Source organism: Nerophis lumbriciformis, linkage group LG09 (assembly GCF_033978685.3).
Source record: "Nerophis lumbriciformis linkage group LG09, RoL_Nlum_v2.1, whole genome shotgun sequence".
Taxonomy (NCBI): Eukaryota; Metazoa; Chordata; class Actinopteri; order Syngnathiformes; family Syngnathidae; genus Nerophis; species Nerophis lumbriciformis.
The window spans coordinates 15,430,876-15,450,672 of record NC_084556.2 but is presented as its reverse complement, the minus strand read 5'-3'; the positions used below and the strand labels follow the sequence as shown (position 1 = coordinate 15,450,672).

The following is a 19,797-nucleotide window of genomic DNA, read 5'->3' as shown; positions in this document are numbered from 1 at the left end:
AGCTGTTAAAATGTTGTCCAGGTTAATGTTTTGGCCATTAAAGGCCCTTCATTTCAAGATTTCAACTGTGATCGGGCTTTAAACAGGTGGCTGACCTGTTCAGATGAGTGTAACTGCTACTGGTCAAATAATGTGAAATAGCATTTAATTTTACATGTATGCAATGCCATTTAAATGTAATTATAAATAATAATAATAATAATAATAATAATTACTGTGTAGTGTTGTAAATAGTCAACGGGAAGGATTTTAGTAAGATGTAAGCCATGAGCACTACAGTGTCTCCCTCTTCTCTGGAGGAGGGTCTGGCGACCTGTTCAGCAGCAGCAGCAGGAGGAGGAGAAGGTTGACTGACTGTGGCAGGACACCTCTGCCTCTGTTTCACTTTATGTTGCTGGTAAATAATATGGTTGTAGTAGTAGGCTAAAGTTAAATTATTTAGTATGCACTAATTAAAGGGGCAGAGCTTTAAGAGACATTTTAGCTTTTATATTTTATAAGATACATTTTTTGTAAGAACCACAATTAATAAATATATTTCAGTGGATAACTAATTGTTCAAATCTGTATATAAATATGTACATAAAATGTTGTAATTATATTCCAACTCCGCGTTCTTCTTGGTCATCGCCGCTGCCGCCGCCACCCCCCACCCCCCGACCACACCACCACAAATAGATGCCTGTCCTGTGGGAAACACTGCCATGTTTCAACTGCCCGATGCAGTACTCATTTGTGTCGATGGTGTTTTAACGTTTAGGTCAGGTGCTGTACTGAAATTTTGAAAATACACTGCAGTGGCGGGTAGGAGAAATACTTTGAATAATAGGTGCCAATGTGTTATGCTAAGACTGCGTCTGCAAAAATGTTAAATTTTTCTTGTTAGATATGTAACAAATAAATATATACATTAATTATAACCAACGCCATATCATACCATCCATCAATCAAAAATTAGTTTTACGCTAAGAAAATATTTGTTTTAATATTTATTGGGCACCCATTAAATTACCACTCAAATCACCACCTGTGGGTCCCAGGACACACTACATTGAAAACCTAACATCACTGATATTGTATTGCTTTGTTACACATATTCACACCAAACCTCATCATGACAATCATCATCCTATTCAATACAACCAGTACCTGCGGTGCTTTGTGCCTGCTGTACTTCCAGAACTTTGCAGGGCTTACAAGGACAGCCAGTCCCTGCTCCATGGTTGCCATGTCGTTTTGGGGCAACAGGGAGAGCAGTCTCTTCACCCCCAGCAGAGAGCTGGTCAGCATGCGCATATATTTGGCTTCTCGTTCATCCTCTGTCAGACTTCTGGCAAATTAAAAAAAAAAAGTTTAACACCATGACTCAGCAACATCATCACTGGCGTCACTGCTGAGCTGACTTACTGAGGATCGCTGAGAGTGTCTGCAGTATCTTTTAATAAAACATCTTGAAGTACCTGAAGTGTGGTAAAAAACGTAACATTATGTTTTGATGAAAAAAAAACTGGACTTCACCTTCTTCCAACTCACATTAAGGATCTCATCTTTGCAAAAGCTGAGGGCTTCCGGCTGTTTGGCGGCCGAGAAGGCGGCCTGGAAGGCTCGGCGTGCGGCGGATGCTGCAGGAGTGTACATATCGCACTGGGACAGAATCCAGTGGCCCATCAGGCTCTTCAGAAAGGGAGCTAAACTGCGACGCACTTTAAGCACCAGCTGCTCAAAGGCTAGCTGGGTGCCCTCCCTGATGCGCCGATCGTGGTCCTAAAACATATCATGATGATTGAGTTGCATTATAAAAGATGCCTTCATAAAGAGGAAAAGGATCAGTTTTGATTGCAACTATCGCTAAATATAGGATAGTATTTTCCCTGAAAAAGTCTCAAAAAGACAATCTGCCCTATTTTATCTGTTTTATATAAGAGCAAATGCATCAGAAGCATTGTTTCTCTGCTCCTCTCTCGCTCTCCACTCTGTGTGCGAGAGTACTCCTGAAAAGCATATTTTAGACATTTTTAATGAAATCCGAGCAGGTAAAAATAGCAGAATATAAAATAACCACTGAACTCAACCCAGCAGACGGCATTTTCTTTAGGAATATTTGAGTTTTGTCACAAAAGCTGCCCAGTCATGTCTTTACTCTATGCCAGGGGTCTAAAACACGGTCCATATTTTGTGGCCAATACTTAACTTCATAGTTTAGAGTAACTGTGGCCCGCACACTGTGAGCGGCTAATAGTTAAATATACTATAGCTGTTTGGACCCTCCCTTCTACAGGGAAGAGTCCTCCCAGACTATTTTATTCAGTCTGCATAAATCGAGGTGACTAGAAATTGAAGATTAACAATTTAATCTACAAAATGGAAAAAGTACAAACAGTAGTAATACCACCGCTGGAGAAAAGAAAGACCAAGCTGTCTAAAGCCCAGCATATTTTCTGAAGATGGTCACTTTACACACATGCCTTTGTCTATCTTCCTGTCCCGCTTTAACAGCGATGTCAAACCAAAAGTAAACTTAGCGTGTGTGCCGGACACACACACACACACTCTCTTGTCCACTCTCTCTCTCCAACATCAATAAAACTATAGAGAGAAATGTGTGTGTGCGTACAGATAAGAAAGGGTGAGAGCATTTTGTTTAACTTCTTCGGACAAAACGAAGAGCAAAGTAACTTCTAAAGACATTACATTTTGCCCAAAAGATATTTCCTTGACATGGCAGTATTGAATGCCACTAGAAACTGAAGAACATGAACTACAATAATGGTGCAAACACAAAAATTAACAAACACACATCTTCTGGAGAACTCAACTGTGTCAAAATATACAATTTTAACATTCAATTTTACATGACTTAGGGTATTCCATAGCTCAGGGTATCTACAGTATATCAGATGGTAGAAGTAGTTAACAAATTTAGTCACATGGTTATAACTCGATTCTGAAGTGAATACTTAGTGCAGCCCTGTCTCACCAGTTAAAATGAGTTTGGGTCCTCTGCTCTATGCCATACTTATATGTTTTGTGTTTTCTATTGGGTGGATGAGAATGCAGCCTTAAAGGTTGGGAAGGTTATCATAACAACAGAGGAAGAGTTATGAATGATAGTAATTTTAGGATAATGGTGATGAATGAAGTCAGGTTGTTAAAGAACTGTTGAGCTGCTAAGAAATATGATATATATTTTTTACTGCAATATATCAATTGTGTTTTCACTGATATTGAAACATTAATTTTTTTCCCCTAAAAATAGGCCTTGGAAAATTATATATAAAATATATATTATATATTCGGGTCAATTGGGTCATTTCACCTATTACATCAAGGTAGACGTTTGCAGTTGTGTAGACCTAAAATGCAGAACGAGCAGCTCACCACTGAAATCTTGCAGTAAATCCGAGGCCAGTACGGAAGGACCCCTTTGACATCTTCAGCATCCCGCTCTTGACACATGGATCCAAAATCCTGCACAGCCTGATACAGACACACTCTCCAAATCAATTGCATGTTTACATTAGTGGAAAACTTAGTAGGGATTGTTTTTAAATATGTAGTATATACAGGTATGTGCACAGGTGGGCCCTCTGGTGCTGTTCAAGCACCCGCCCTTTCTGCTGGAGCCCATTTTGTCCTCATTCATTTAAGATTAAAATGTACTCTGTTTTATCAATTCCACCCAAATATGTTTTGATATCTGGCGGGACATTTTATTGTACTTTTTGTGAGAATTTTCCCCAAACTGCTTGACAGCACTCACAGGCCCCTTCTAATGTAGCTCTGACTACTTTAACGGACACGTTTGTGCAATCTTCTGACTAGAGGTGGGGGAAATAATACCTTTTTAAATGCATCGCAATTCGGACATGGACGATTATAAAATTGATTAGTAAACGTCAATAATCGATAATCGATTTATTTATTTTAAATAAAGTAATTCAGACAGTTCTAAAATTTGGCTGACTGCAGCAAGCCACCTCACAGAGGGATCAGAGCAGCTCCATTATTTCAAGGAATAGTTTTGTACACATTTATATTAATTTGATTAATACAATGGGAATTAATTTAACTGTTTCTTATTACAAAAGCACTGTTTTAAAACTTGAAAGTGATAAACGCTTATTTAGTGAAACGGAAAGAAATGTAAAACTGCAATAATATACATAAATTAAAGATGCATCAATAATCGAGTTTCAATCGAATAGTAGCTCCTGAATCGTAATCGTAATGGAATCATGAGGTGCCCAAAGATTTCCACCTTTACTCCTGACATTGTTTGGGGCAATATTAACAACCACATTAGTGCCACTGAAAAAATTGTGTCGCTAAAATTTAACAACAGTTTTACAATTTGGACAAGTTCAATGGTTTAGCTTCATTCAAAATTGTTGCTGTCAAATGATAGATTTTTAAAATCAGATTATTCGCACTTGAATTTGGATTAATGATGATTAATCACAGGTTATTAATCATTTACATAAATCTAATGAACTGAACTTAAAGGGTAACTGCACTTTTTGGGGAATTTTGACTATCATTTACAATCCTTATGTAAGACAACAGATATGTTGTTCTTCTTTTAATGCATTCTAACTTGTAATATACAGATGGTTAACAATAAAGCCCTCTAAAAAAAAACATCCAAAAACCGCCAACAATACTCCATTTCTATTCCGTGACCTGCACATTAACCAAGTATTAGCAATACTGTTATAAGCGCTAACGTTGTTGAACTACCGTAAATTCCGGAATATAAGCCGCTACTTTTTTCCTACGCTTTGAGCCGTGCGGCTTATAAAACAGTGAGGCTAATTTATGGATTTTTCTTCGCTAATAGCCATGTTTTGTGTTCAATAGATTTCATTAAACACAAGCAGAAACACTGAAATTGCGCCATCTTTTGGACAAGTTTGCTCCCTGCAGGTGTTGCGGGTTGAAAATATGCTTCCTCTTTTTATTCCTTAAACCAAAAGTAAAACCGTCCATATTGTTTCTGCTGTAAAGGATTCTTCATTCATAACTCTGAGCACTGTTTTGCACGTTTTTCAATTTGACAAAAACAATTCATACTTACTAAACCGTCCCATGTGCGATGTGTGTAGGATTGTTTTCATGCATATTTGTATGCACTATTGTAATGTAATGAAGCTTGCGGCGTTGGCATTAGTTAATATGCTAACATGTTTACGAGTGTCTGTGTTAGTATTAACACACAACAACATTCTTTTTGTGTTGTTTCAGTTTCACAAAAAATTGTCAGTTAATTCACCAAAACGTCACCGTGGAGTCGAGTCTGTTTAACTGATTGGAAAGCTAGCTTTCGCAGCTAGCGGGTAAATGACAATGACTTCGATGTGGTTTGATCAGCCGTGTTACAAGCAGTTTGGAAATTATACAGGTATGTAAATAAACATTGACAAAATTACTGTAGTACTGTAAGTGATTGATTTATTATGTTCATAGTTTTAATTTCTTGTTTAGCACTTAGCAATGCTGCTACTTACTGATACTTATCAAGGAGCGGTTTGTATTATTAGGACCATCAGTGCTAAATATTATTAACTTATCACTTTCCTCTGGCCCAGTTCTCCTAGCATTCAAAAAAGCGGTTATTCATCCTCTGCTCAAAAGACCTAACCTCTAATCTGACCTCATGGTAAACTATCGGCCAGTATCGCACCTTCCCTTTAACTTGAAAATCCTCAAAAAAAATTGTTGCACAGCAGCTAAATAAACACTTAGCGCTTAACAATCTCTGCGAACCCTTTCAGTCCGGTTTCAGGGCAAATCACTTACAGCCCCGCAAAAATGGCTAAAGTGATCTATTGCTAAACTATGGATACTGATGAGTCAACTGTGTTGCTGCTTCTTGACCTTAGCGCTGCTTTCTATACCGTCGATCATAACATTCTATTACAACGTATGAAAACACGTATTGATATGTCAGCCTTAGCCTTGTCTTGGTTTAACTCCTATCCTACTGACAGGATGCAGTGCATCTCCCATAACAATGTGACATCGGAGTATGTTAAGGTGACGTGCGGCGTTTCACAGGGTTCAATTCTTGGCCCTGCACTCTTCGGCATCTACATGCTGCCGCTAGCTGACATCATACGCAAATACAGTGTTAGTTTTCACTGTTGAGGCTGATGACACCCAACTCTACATGCCCCTAAAGCTGACCAACATGCCACATTGTAGTCACCTGGAGGCATGTCTAAATGAAATCAAACAATGGATGTCTAGCAACTTTTTGTATTTTAACGCCAAGAAAACGGAAATGCTGATTATCGGTCCTGCTAGACACCGGCACTTAATTAATAATACCACCGTAACATTTGACAACCAAACAATTACACAAAGCGACTCGGTAAAGAATCTGGGTATTATCTTGAACCCAATTCTCTCATTTGATTCACACATTAAGAGTGTTACTAAAACAGCCTTTTTTCTTCTCCATAATACCGCTAAAATGTGCCCCATTTTGTCCACTAGTGACGCTGAGATCATTATTTATGCGTTCGTTACGTTTCGTCTCGATTACTGTAGCGTATTATTTTCGGGTCTCCCTATGTCTAACATTAAAAGATTACAGTTGGTACAAAATGCGGCTGCTAGACTTTTGACAAGAACAAGAAAGTTTGATTATATTACGCCTTTACTGGCTCACCTCACCTGTGCACTTAAGATGCGACTTTAAGGTTTTACTACCTATGTATAAAATTCTAAATGGTCTAGCTCCATCCTATCTTGCTGATTGTATTGTACCATATGTCCCGGACAGAAATCTGTGTTCAAAGAACTCCGGCTTATTAGTGATTACCAGAGCCCCAAAAAAGTCTGAGGGCTTTAGAGAGTTTTCTATTCGGGCTCCAGTACTATGGAATGCCCTACTGGTAACAGTTAGAGATGCTACCTCAGTAGAAGCATTTAAGTCCCATCTTAAAACTCATTTGTATACTCTAGCCTTTAAATAGACCCCTTTTTAGACCAGTTGATCTGCTGTCTGTCTTTTCTGCACTGCCCCCCTCTCAGGTGACCACGGATCAGCCTCCACGAATGAGGCGCTAACTGTTCCAAGTCGGGATCCAGGGTGGACCACTCCTCTTTGCATCAGTTGGTGACGTCTCTTGATACCCTGCTGGCCTCCCAGACCATGGTGTGAATGATTTACATACATGCATATAAATTATATAGATGGAACTAATCTGTCACTGTGAATGCACTAACTCATATTCACGTCCTAATCATTTTGCTTTGCTCTATCAACCATTGCACTGTTATTCATTAGCCTTGCACATATTAGTTATTTAAGAACTTGTTTATATTGGTAATTAATTGTTAATATTTATTCTTTACGTTGAAAAAGAGAGAACAGTCTACCGAGTCAAATTCTTTGTGTGTTTAACATACTTGGCCAATACAGGGTATTTTTTGCCAGCCCTATTTAAAATCCTATTTATTGAGATGAGCTGTGACAGAGTGCTAAAGTACATTGTGGTATATTGTTAGTGTGATGCTGCTTACGCTTCAACTATGTGAGAGACACATTTCTTTTTTTTCTTATTAAAATTAATCATTGGAGTTTATATTGTATTGTTTACTATCACACAGTGATTTGATCATAATAATTTTATGATTAATTTTTGTGATGGGTGCCCTTTTATGGGGCAGCACGGTGGCACAGGGGCTAGTGCATGTGCCTCACAATACAAAGGTCCTGAGTAGTCCTGAGTTCAATCCCGGGCTCGGGATCTTTCTGTGTGGAGTTTGCATGTTCTCCCCGTGACTGCTTGGGTTCCCTCCGGGTACTCCGGCTTCCTCCCACCTCCAAAGACATGGATCTGGGGATAGGTTGATTGGCAACACTAAATGGTCCCTAGTGTGTGAATGTGAGTGTGAATGTTGTCTGTCTATCTGTGTTGGCCCTGTGGTGAGGTGGCGACTTGTCCTGGGTGTACCCCGCCTTCCGCCCGATTGTAGCTAAGATAGGCTCCAGCACCCCCCGTAACCCCAAAAGGACAAGCGGTAAAAAATGGATGGATGGATGGTGCCCTTTTTTCCGGCTTGAGCACCTGTCCCCCAAATGTCTCTGCACATGCTTGAATACAATTAATCCATTTTCTACCGCTTGTCCCTTTACCAAATGGTGCAGATCCTTCACCGGACAGTCAGATAATATGCATGCATGAATATGCTTACTTTAAGCCTGGTGACAACATCTCTCTTGGAAAGTTTCCTGAGCACTAATCTGAAGTCTGCATCGACCAGATTGTCAATCTCCTCTGCGCCATGCAAAGCAGGAACGTAGCTCAGCTCAGACGTGAGCGTCGTGTCGAAACCAACAAAGCCGGGGATTGCCCCACCTTCCCGGGTCAGTACCTCGGCAGCCCGGCCGCTACTTGACGGCTATAATTTGGACAAGAAACATTGACAGCATCAGTAAAGCGTCGGCCATGATGGATCTAAACTCGCGCACACGTAAACAACAGAAAGTGGCCACAAGTGGACACACCACTAGGCTAGCATTCAGCCATGGTGAAGTTTGGCTGATGGAAAACGCTGCGGTTGGTAATTGTTACTCACCCGAACGTTGCCTTTAGTTCTCTGTTTATTTTTGCCTCCCATTAGGACTGATAAGTGTTAATGTTTGTGACGGTGACGTAAAGTTAAGAGAGCCATACGATGCACAACATACACGTGAGCAGGAACAGGAAATTACATTAGCTTTTGAAATATTTTCACAATAAAATAAAAGCCCTTCAGACTATTATAATTCAAGCTGTCCCTGATGTTTTATGTATTATTTGTAGAATATTACATATGTAATACAATTATTAATCACCAATTCGTGCTACTTGGGTCTTACAAATTAGGTTTTGCGTACGTATCGCTTTTAATTTGAAACACACATTCTTCTTCAGAGTAACCACTTACTTCCTTTTTATGCAACGCAACATACCATTTATGTCCTTCATTGCCGAGTCAACAAATGATTAGAGTAAACCTGAAAAAAAAAAAAGTAATTTGAGATGATGCATATATGGATGGATGTCCAAGAAAAATTCAACCAGGCTCCTCCGTTAAATCCAAAAACATTTTATTTCAACATAAAAACGTTTTAGGCAATCGCATCGGTGTAATACGCAACATCAATTGTGTTAACTTTCTGTACTGTATACATATGTTTTATAACATCTCTGTGTAAAGTGAATTCTCTAACAGAGGTCATGTGTGTATTTGAGTACTGAATGCAAAATGCTCAGAAATCAAATCTGAACCTTTTACTGCCTATTGATACACAAATAATTATGGTCCACTGAAGAGCAAATACAACTGTTGTGTTAGGAAAGTCACGCAAAATAGATGATTTTTGTTTTGGCAAAAGCTGTTAACTGAGGAAAAAACAAAACAGGAATATATGGTAAACATTTGAGACAACATATTGCACTTTGTGCTTGATCTTACTGTTAACAGAAAAAATATTTAAAAAAAACATTTTGTTTTAGTCTTGTGAATCAGAATTACTCTTATTACTGTTTAATGTATATTGTGGGGACAAGCGGTAGAAAATGGATGGATGGATGGATGTTGCTCACTGTTCAGCTGTTAAGAAAATTTACAAATACAAGTTCTGTGACTGCAGTTAAATCGTTTCCATGTTATCAAATGCAATTTAAACTTAACAATGAAACTAATTAGCTGGTTAAAACAGGCAGCTAAACACCCAGTTAAACACATGCTGTCTGCATAGTAGATTATCTAAAACATAGTATTGTAACTTTACCACAAATATTAGTCTCACAGTCAAAACAAGCATCCAAAACAACCAAACATACTTCTGTTGGGAACCTGAGAAAAAAAGATGTGATGGAATGCAACAACCTAGATAAAGTAATTTGGTGATATAATTAGTACAGTGCGAAAACAAACAAAAGGCTAAAACTGACAAATGCGTGAAGTTCACTGCAGATGTTCTGTTGCTCACAGAGTAGCAGAAGGCCGTCATAGGCATTACATCTATTTTGCCACCTCTCGGACAGCTGCTTAAGATAACCTCCAAATAAAATATCGCTTAGCTGAAGAGCATCATTTCATCCCACATCATAGAAGTGGGACGTCACCGCTTGGTGGAAGTGTCATTTGGCTGGGTGCTGTGACATAGCGCGGGTCTAGTTTGGGCACAAAACCGTGAAAGTCCCTGGAGGCCTGAGTGCCAAAAACATCCAGCAACTGTCGGTTCATCACAGCAAACCTGCGGGGCAAAAACTCCTGGTTACATTTGAAAGGATATAACTTTACAGCAATGATCAGTATGACGATGAATGAACAAATCAGTACTACCTGCCCTTAGTGAGACGCAAAAGGAACTTCCAGTATGTAGGCCGAAGGTTCTGAACCTCCATCACAGCCTACAATGAGCGCGATATATTCTCACAACTGCTAGATACACTTGTGTCTGTTTTTGTGTTTCTGACTCACAGCTTGAAAACAGATGGCGGTGGAGATGGCGTAGAGGACTGTGTCCGCATGTGGATAGTACGGGAAGTGGCCTGCCTCGATGCCCTTGAAGTACAAGGTCTGAGGAAAGAGGAGAGGTTATCGTGTGTGCTGTTAATGATAAACTCCGCGCAACAGATAAGCCCACACACACTGAGTGCAGTGGCATGTTCACATGAATGTCGCTGGAACATGCGTGACGCTTTTTATTACTGCACACTGTAAAGAGACATCTGGATGTAACTGTGATACCTCTGATGTACCATCTGATCACCAAAACCTAGTTAAAGGTTTAACTAAGTACAAGTAAATATATGGGGCATTTGCTTGTTGTAACTCTCTCAAATTTCACTAAATTTCTGCCTTTTTCCAACTTCAAGTCAGATAATAATACACATATTGAATCACCGTACTAAAAATGTGTATTGGCTCATCTAAGGCATTTTTGACAACGTTCTTAAGCCATTTACGGTATTTTGAGTCTACAATCAGCAAATACATTAAATTTAGCCACACGGCATTGATGCTGAAAAAAATGTTGGCAATGCACTACATTTCGGGCTGTGTGGCTCAGATGATAGCGCGGTCAGCCAGAAACTTGAGGGTTCCAGGTACGAATCCTGCTTCCGTCATCCGAGTCTTTGCCATTGTGTCCTTGGGCAAGACACTTCACCCACCTTGCAGTGCTGCCCACACTGGCATGGGGGATACATTTTGAAATGAGCAACTGTGCTATAATCTTGCTCATTTACACTCTGTACAGCAGATTGTTCATTAATGTGAGCTGTCCTGAAGAAATGCATTTCAAAAACTAAGCACAATAAAGTGATTCAAATAATGTAGGTGACAGGACTGTGCTGAGATTTAAATCCCTTCCAGTCATAGTTAAAAATAATCAAATATACAAAAAAATGAATGAGTGGCCTGCAGAGGATTTGAACTTATTGGTTTTTCTGTACCTTTTGTGATTTTTATTCTTTTAATTTCTACAGCACTTTGGCTGTCTTAAAATGGTGCTATATAAATAAATAAACATTGACCCAAAATATGTAAAAAATAAATAAACATTTTCAAGGATTTAAATGATTATATTTCATGGTAAAGTCAAATTTTAGGAAGTGGGGACAGACAACAAATGCCATTTTTTAAGTGCTCAAGATAGTTTGAATTATTGTTTTAGAGTGCATTCATTAAATATATATCGGTAACCAGATTAATATGCAGAACACTTTACTTGATAGAAAAGAAATGTACAGTTTACTTTATCGTGCATTGAAAATGGCACCAATTCCCTTATAATCAAAGACATCCTTTACCTCCACCAGCTTAGAGAAGAGATACATGGATATCGACGTGCTCTTGTAGAAAAACATTGATAAGCCAGCGAGGAAGCCTTGCAAGACAAGAGGAGAAACATGAGTCATAGTAAAATGAGGACACAATTTTTGTAATACGATTGTGTGTCCGGTGTCGACTTACCAGCAACCAGAGCATGCAGTTCACTGTCAATATCCCGCAACCAACGAAGCAAGCAGCTTACTCCCTGTGTGGGAAAATAAATTGAAACATCTAAATAAGTACTGTCCCACAACAAAGATAAATTAATAAAAAATACCTTGTAGATGCTGACAAAAGAGCCCAAAAAGGCCCCAAGCTGGAAGTTGTCTTTGTTGTAGAAGAGGGAGGGAAGTCGCGACGGTTTGGAGAAGACTTGCCGGAACGCTGATGGCACTTTAAGGCAACACTGAATCAAGTAGCCAACGCTGAACATTCTCACGAAACCCTGAGCAGAAATTATTGTCATTTACAGCAGTTATTCTTAACCTTTTAGACTTCGGGCACAACTTTTAAACGACAGAGGGGCCGGGGGCCCACTCAAATGTTAACACTAAATTAGTCATCTTACTTTTGATTTTCAACGTATTCAATGATTATATCTAATGTACTTACAGTTTCCAACCTTGTCAAATGATATACAACTTGTGTGTTAATCACAAATATATTTTTTTTTAACACATAAACCTTAGGCTTAGGTCAGGCTGATTAGAAAAATAAGTACTAACCAAATATATTGCATAAAAAGGCACTGATAAAAAACTCACAAAAAATACATTTACCCGGTACATACAATTATGTAGTGCTAAAATAAACCAAAATTAATAATGAATAGGTTTATTAACTAAACTGTCAATCAAATTTAAGTGCAAATGAAAATACAGCTTCACCACATAAGTCATAATTTTTGTGCTAAGAAACTTCTCTATGACTTCAGCTCCATACTTTTTCTGTTTGTTTGAGATTGTCATCACTGCCACAAGTGGTGGAAAATTGTATTACAACTGAGTACCGCTGCGGCCCATAGGAACTGTCACTACTCGATCAGTACCGGAAGACACGATCGGTCCGCGTATGCACGAAGACTACATCACTTCCTGGACTTACAATATTTCACGGCGGAGCTTCTGCTACGTCATGTTCTGAGATATTTAAATGTTTTATTAATGTTTTGTATACAAATAGCTTACCTATGAGTAAAATGGAACTAGAATATAAAAGTGAACAAGGAGTAGATTTTTAAAAATGATCACCACATTTTCAACCACTTTTACTCTTCTGTCATTGCAATGAACTCCCAATAATTTTTTTAAATGTGAATTTTTTGTTAAAAAAGGCACTTACTGTAACTTAAATCCATGTATGTGGTCTGACAAAAACTAGACTGTTAAATTATCCATCCATTTTCTACCGCTTGTCCCTTTCGGGGAATTTTTGTATTTAATGTAAATGAAGTAGTGAAAAAAAGATTGATTTCTTTGCCATTCAAGGCTGCTGAGATAATCGTTCAGGTTTCTGTACAGTTTCAAAATAAATACTGTATTCTTAAGTAATGTTTGTTTTATTTTGTATGTAATCTTGTATATGATATTGTTACTCAAATAAAGATTATAAAAGAGAAAACCATGGTAACTGGAATGGTGGGCACAATCATAACTGCCGTAAAACAATTTGACGGAAATGATGTACATGTGTGGAGCGATCATGTCTTCCGGTACCGATCGAGTACTGACACAGACCACAGCTGAGAAACATAATTTTTGGCGGCTCTCTAGGGGGCGCTTGCGGCCTTACAATGGTCCCTAAGATATACAGAGTTGTTAATGGAATATGCAATGTGTAGTCATGTGAAAAATTACTTACTTTAATGCAGTAGGAAATGCAGTTGTCCTGGTGATGTTTGCAACATCTGTGCCTTGGACCTCGTTTACATCTGTGTTGTAGAAAAATATAAATAAATGCATAAATTAGATAAAAATGCATGGCCGTCTATAACTGCAATGTATGAGACAGTGTTTCCCACACAATATTGTATTGGTGGCAACCCGTCACAGCTAAATTTGGACCGCCACAAATTGGGGCTACCTGTTTGCCCTCCCTCACAAACATATTATTTACAACACACTACCGTAAGATTGTATTCTGCTTTTTTTCTTGGTGTGCAAAATATATGCTCAGTGTGCAATATGACTAACCATAGTGTTTTTATTATTTGTACACAGTGCAATCATTTAGTGTGCAATAGTGTGCAAAGGTGGTACTGGTGGTATTATTATCTCTCGCCACATCGCGCTTCGAATGTTTCGGCATCACCACATTGCAGATTTTTTAAGCATATTCTACAATGTTTTAGTACTAAATTAAGCACTTTTAAGAATAACAATGGCTAAATAACTAAATAAATCAATACTACAATTGTATTGGCCATGAGAGAAAACGAAACAAATCAGATCACGCTGTTCAGTATTGTGGCCACTGATTGGCTCAGCCTAAGACAGCATTACTATTTTGGATTAAAAGAGTGTAAAGGAGACTTAAGACTGTCATTTTTGTCTGGAGGGCTCCAATGATGTTGAAAAACTTATTTAAAATGTCGTAGACAGGTTTTTTTTACTCTACCTAAGAAAATAATTGATAATACAATATAATAATATATACGTATATAATAATCAATTATAATTGCTAAGAATAATTAGATTCCTACATCACCGAAATGTATCAATTGCGGTCATGTCCGCAATCAATTAACAGCGATAAACGAGGGGCGGCTTTATTACTATTACTCATTTTAGTTTTTTATTCTTTATCACATTTTACTTTTATTACTGGGTATAAAATCTACACTGCAACCACAAATTTCCCCCGTTGTTGTATGAATTCTATCCCATACTATTCCAATTGGACTTTAAGAAACTATATTTCTAAATATATTAGCTTTAATGTTTTTTACTCACTTTTTGTCTCTAGCAGCATTCATAAAAATCCCATGCGCATGCGTCATGACCAATTATGCAAATTAGACCCTACCACACCACAAATAGATTGCAGTCCTGTGGGAAACGCTGGTATGCCATCGAACATTGTCTCACGTATTGAAATAGTCGATTACATTAAAAAACGAAAAGTAGGAATAGTTATTTATTCTTGAAAACTATAGAAGAATGTTGTTTGGTTAATTATTCACCTAGCTATGGCATTTACGATATGTTATGTAAGCATTAGGGATGGGCATGAAAAGTCAATAGTTTCTCAGAAATGTGCCAATCCTGCAAACACAAGGCAGAGATAGAGAGAATAGTCTGTTTGCACATGCCAGTGAGAGTAATCATATTCCCTCACATTGACTCCAGCAGTTGCTTGGTGTAGGACAACATAGATTTGCTCCTCCCGGAATCACGCTGCATCATCGCTGAAACATGTGAAGCATCCGACTCTGCAGCGGCTTGCTCCTCTCGAAGCCTTTTGCTATCAGGCTCAGCCGTAACAGAGTGAGATGGAATCTCTTCCTTGCCAATGATGAACCTACAGGAAAATAAATGAACTGTTTGACTGCCGTGAGTAGTCCGTATATCAAGCGCGAAGCTGAGTAACTTACTTCAATGCAGAGAATGCAAAGCCTTTAAGACCATCTTTACTCCTGTAGGATGAGACAACGTTTCACCTAAATAATCATATTGATCTGTGTGAAGATGTTTCCTACAATCACTGAGATGAGCTGACCTGAAGAGGAACATGTAGAGGGAGGCTGTAATGCAGAACAGAAGCACCTAAAGGGAACAAAAAGGGGAAAGCAGGTGGTCAGAATAAAATAATGTAAAAATAAAAATAACGCAACAAATTATCTTACCTCGCCATGTTTGATAGGTTGGATTATTCCTCGTGTCACTGCCATGCGGAACAAAGTCTCAGTGGCCTGCCAACAAACCGCAGCATTAGTTTTGTATAACAACATCGTATGGACTTAAACTATGAAATATAATCACACACAAAAAGAAGCTGTGGGGCAGTTACACAATCACAGGCAATTGTACAAATAATCCTCCTCTCAATTAAAAGCCTGGTACTCTCAGCAGTTGAGTCACTGAGCATTGTTTTACTGGACAGCAGCAACACTTACAAGGTTTGTCATGTATATTGTGAGGAGTCCTCTCCTGTACAGGGAGGATATGTCAACACACACGATTAGGACATAGCCAAGAGATCCACAGCACGAATTAAGTATTATTGGGAAGATATTGTGGTAAATGTAGAAAAATAAAATCATAAATTTCACCTGCTCTTACGCTCCAGGAGGATTGCGATATAGGAGGCGGGCAGTGCTGAGCCAAACCCAATGGACCATGAATAAAACCCTCCCAGTAGTTTCCTACAATGGAAATACATATAGTATACATACAAGTTAACTGCACTTTATTGCATTGCTGTTTGTCAGTGGTCCCTGTGTTATGCTTTGTGGTTACTCCCATCAAATATTAACACCCCACAAAAAGAAATAGAACTCGTTAAGAGCGTGTGGCGAAAGAATACGGACACAGAGTTAGGCCTCTGCCGATAACACTTTTTGTTGACCTACCAGTTCTTGTGGTACTCATTGAGCGAAATCTGGTAACACGGGTACTAAATTTCATGCCGTCTCATGTGTGCTATATGACAAAGTTCGTTGAATCCTTTATGTACCCTCCATGAGTTATGTGTACAATGTGATTGACTTAGGTGTTAAATTAGCTATATTTTAAAGTTAGGTGTAACTTCCAAATTAGACTCACATCGCAGTTCAAGGAACAGAACGACAGGACCATCCTGAAGCGATAAAAGTCAGAAGCTCATAGAACTTGCAGAGTCCAATACATTACCCCTTCTTTTTAAAGCACATTGTATTTGTGCATTATAGCTATCTGTTATTATTATCGGCACCGATATTTGGCATTTTGACGTATATTGAAAAAAATAATAAAATAAAATATCGGCAGATTTTTTTTTTTTCTTTTACAACTACAACAGAAATAACCTAGCAGATATACAATATATACACGTACAATACCAGTATTTTTTTTATTTTTTTTAAAATAGTGATAAGTAGAGGGTAAGTTATTAGTAATAACCAGTGTTTCTTTCTGCTAAGCTGCGCTGCGTTACAACTTGAGAAGAGGAATTGAACATATGTGTTAGTAATGGCTATAAAGTGGAAATAGGGTAGGATTAAATAAGCTTTGCTACTTCCTACGCCTTTTCGGACATGTACTAAAGAGAAATGAATATACGTAAAATATGTGTTGTATCATATTGAACCCTCTAAGGTTTCTCACTGTATCCCATTGGGTTGAGTTTTTTCTTGACCTGATGTGGCTTGTGCAGCCCTTTGAGACACTCGTGATGTAGGGCTATATAAATAAACTTTGATTGATTGATTGATTGATTAATTTACTATTCATGTTTAGCTTCATTTTACTGCAGATAAATATTGGCTAAAAAAAAATGGTTATCCGTCTCACTGACTATTAGTAATCGGTTTCGGGCTTGGAAAAAAACATAGCTTTAGTGTTCTAAGCATATTACCGTATTTTTCGGATTATAAATCGCAGTTTTTTTTCATAGTTTGGCCGGGGGTGCGACATATACTCCGGAGCGACTTATGTGTGAAATTATTAACATATTACCGTAAAATATCAAATAATATTATTTAGCCCATTCGCGTAAGAGACGAAGCAAATGTCCGCAATCGTCACACACACGTCAGCAATCGTCACACACGTCAACCAATAAGAATTCGGCGGGGGCGGGTCATGGCAGAAGTGCATTGTGCGGCATGGCAGAAGTGCATTGTGGGTCATGGGATGCTAACTGCTGCTACTTCCGTAGCTATTAAAATTGATTATTTCAACATTGGCGGTAACTTATAAAAACTGAGAAGAGCTGAACTAAAATGGCACCGAAAGGGAAATCATATACTGCAGATTACAAGCCGGACGTACTGAAATATGCAGCAGAAAACGGCGATCGAGCAGCAGAAAGCAAGGACGCTAGCGGCGCATACCAGGAGCGACAACGAGGAAGAAGATTTCATCGGATTTAGCGATCGGGAGTGACAGATTGTTTGGTAAACGTATAGCATGTTCTATATGTTATAGTTATTTGAATGACTCTTACCATAATATGTTACGTTAACATACCAGGCACGTCCTCAGTTGGTTATTTATGAGTCATATAACGTACACGTATTCAGCTTGTTGTTCACTATTCTTTATTTATTTTAAATTCCCTTTCAAATGTCTATTCTTGGTGTTGGATGTTATCAAATAAATTTCCCCCAAAAATGCGACTTATACTCGAGTGCGACGTATATGTTTTTTTCCTTCTTTATTATGCATTTTCGGCCGGTGCGACTTATTTATAATCCGCAAAATACGGTAGTTGCTTTTAATACAGCTGCAGTGAGGCTTCACTTTCTGTCAATAGAGAGGAACTAAACTTCCAGCACTTGTAAAATAGATTTGAATATAGTATCATTGTACTGGTTCATTTACTTTGCAGATTTTGCTTTTGAATAAGGAAACTTTAATCAGTATTGAGTGTGTTGACAGAGGAAACGTGCAATTATCAGGTGATAAGGGAGTGCATTTCAAGAGAATGCACTCTCTGGCAAGCAGGAAATAACTCACCTGAGAATGCAGAAGAAGAATATGTAGAGGGCTGCATTGGCAGTGAGGAAAGAGGTAGACTGTAAGATCTCAGGTAGAAGCCTTTTTAGGTAGTAATCCTTCTTCCTTCTTCTGAGAATGGCTGCTATCTGTGTGTTGGAGGGTAAAGTCAGTACAAAGCCAGTGGTTTGACAAGAGTAGAGAAAGCTTTATTAATGTTTATCTACGCACACAACCCATGACTGTGATCGTGGTCTGTGAATAACTAATTCTACAGTACAATTACAAATTGACTTGGACCAGCTTGAACTGGATTTGCCAGGCAACTTGCAACTTCGAATTAACTATGTAACTCTGCACACTCCTTGTAACACAAGATCATTTTAATCACTTTTATGGAGCATCTCCGCGTCTCGAAGAGTTCAGAACAATTCCCACAAGTAGTTTAGCCGGGCTAGCATTAGCTTCGAGGTCAACACGTATCAAACAGGCGGAACCCACCACGTAAAGAGGGGCGTAAATTTTGAAGGAGACCTCCAGCGCCCCCCTGGATATGTCCGCCGCGGACTGCATACACGACGGGCTCCATGTGTGGCCGACTTCATAGCAGTTGTGCGTTAGCTTGCTGAGGGCAGCCATGGCTGTCTGCTAGTCTACAGAGTGACAGCCGAGTGGAGTGGGGCGCGCACGCAGGGACGCGCGCGCACACACGGCGTTTGGATGACGTCATAGCAGGACGAGTAAACAGTACAAGTCAAAATAACATGAAAAAAGCTGTGAAAACTATGATGCTGTGCTCCAAATTTGGATTATTTACGGAACTTGTGTGAGCCAATGGCTTTACACATTGCTACACATATTCATTTTGCATTCTACTTTAGTTGCTTTATTGAGTTTACAACCCCATGGCGCCGTTTTGTACTATTGTTTTGTTTATTATTGTTTATTTGCTTGTATGTAAATGTTGCATAATAAAAATAAAGGTTTATAAAAAAAAAAATTTAAAGTAAAAAAACTGCTAAAACTATGATGCTGTACTCCAAATTTGGATTATTATTATAACTTGTGTGAGCTTATGGCTTTACATTTTGTTACATACATTTATTTTGCATCCTACTTTAGTTGCTTTATTGAGTTTACAACCCCCTGGTGCTGTTTTGTACTGTTTTTGCACTGTTTCCATACTTGTTTTGTTTATTATTATTTATTTGCTTGTATGTAAATGTTGCATATAAGAAATAAAGGTTTATAAAAATTTAAAAAAAGTCAAATAACATGAAAAAAGCTGTGAAAACTATGATGCTGTGCTCCAAATGTGGATTAT

General features: G+C 38.5%; 2 protein-coding genes across 3 annotated transcripts in view; both read right to left on the bottom strand.

Moving 5' to 3' along the window:
* Nucleotides 1-8,706, bottom strand: part of ltn1 (listerin E3 ubiquitin protein ligase 1) — a 29,343-nt gene extending 20,637 nt beyond the window's left edge. For both annotated transcript variants that reach the window (XM_061962499.1, XM_061962500.1), the window contains exons 1-6: nucleotides 8,587-8,706; nucleotides 8,203-8,409; nucleotides 3,379-3,477; nucleotides 1,534-1,764; nucleotides 1,408-1,460; nucleotides 1,150-1,330 (exon numbers count right to left, since the gene is read on the bottom strand). In XM_061962499.1, coding sequence (XP_061818483.1) covers nucleotides 1,150-1,330; nucleotides 1,408-1,460; nucleotides 1,534-1,764; nucleotides 3,379-3,477; nucleotides 8,203-8,409; nucleotides 8,587-8,628 — 813 coding nt within the window. In that variant the 5' untranslated portion in view covers nucleotides 8,629-8,706. The remainder of the gene's footprint in view (nucleotides 1-1,149; nucleotides 1,331-1,407; nucleotides 1,461-1,533; nucleotides 1,765-3,378; nucleotides 3,478-8,202; nucleotides 8,410-8,586) is intronic.
* A 377-nt stretch (nucleotides 8,707-9,083) lies between these two features.
* tmem135 (transmembrane protein 135) lies at nucleotides 9,084-19,139 on the bottom strand. The gene is made up of 15 exons (XM_061962501.1): nucleotides 18,975-19,139; nucleotides 18,495-18,622; nucleotides 16,109-16,201; nucleotides 15,953-15,986; nucleotides 15,683-15,748; nucleotides 15,556-15,602; nucleotides 15,431-15,472; nucleotides 15,175-15,357; nucleotides 13,699-13,768; nucleotides 12,116-12,283; nucleotides 11,980-12,043; nucleotides 11,817-11,893; nucleotides 10,483-10,581; nucleotides 10,345-10,412; nucleotides 9,084-10,255 (listed from the first exon to the last, which is right to left on the bottom strand). Exons 1-15 carry the CDS (start codon nucleotides 19,110-19,112, stop codon nucleotides 10,105-10,107), a joined length of 1,428 nt encoding a protein of 475 aa, XP_061818485.1. The 5' UTR covers nucleotides 19,113-19,139; the 3' UTR covers nucleotides 9,084-10,104.
* Between the last annotated feature and the right edge of the window lie 658 nt (nucleotides 19,140-19,797).

Excerpts from the sequence above, each read along its gene's own strand:
- tmem135 (XM_061962501.1), bottom strand. The coding sequence starts at position 19,112 with ATGGCTGCCCTCAGCAAGCTAACGCACAACTGCTATGAAGTCGGCCAC. Across the intron at positions 15,473-15,555 it reads CTCTACATGTTCCTCTTCAG|GAGTAAAGATGGTCTTAAAG; the intron begins GTCAGCTCATCT and ends CTCATCCTACAG. Across the intron at positions 11,894-11,979 it reads ACTGCATGCTCTGGTTGCTG|GCTTCCTCGCTGGCTTATCA; the intron begins GTAAGTCGACAC and ends TTGTCTTGCAAG.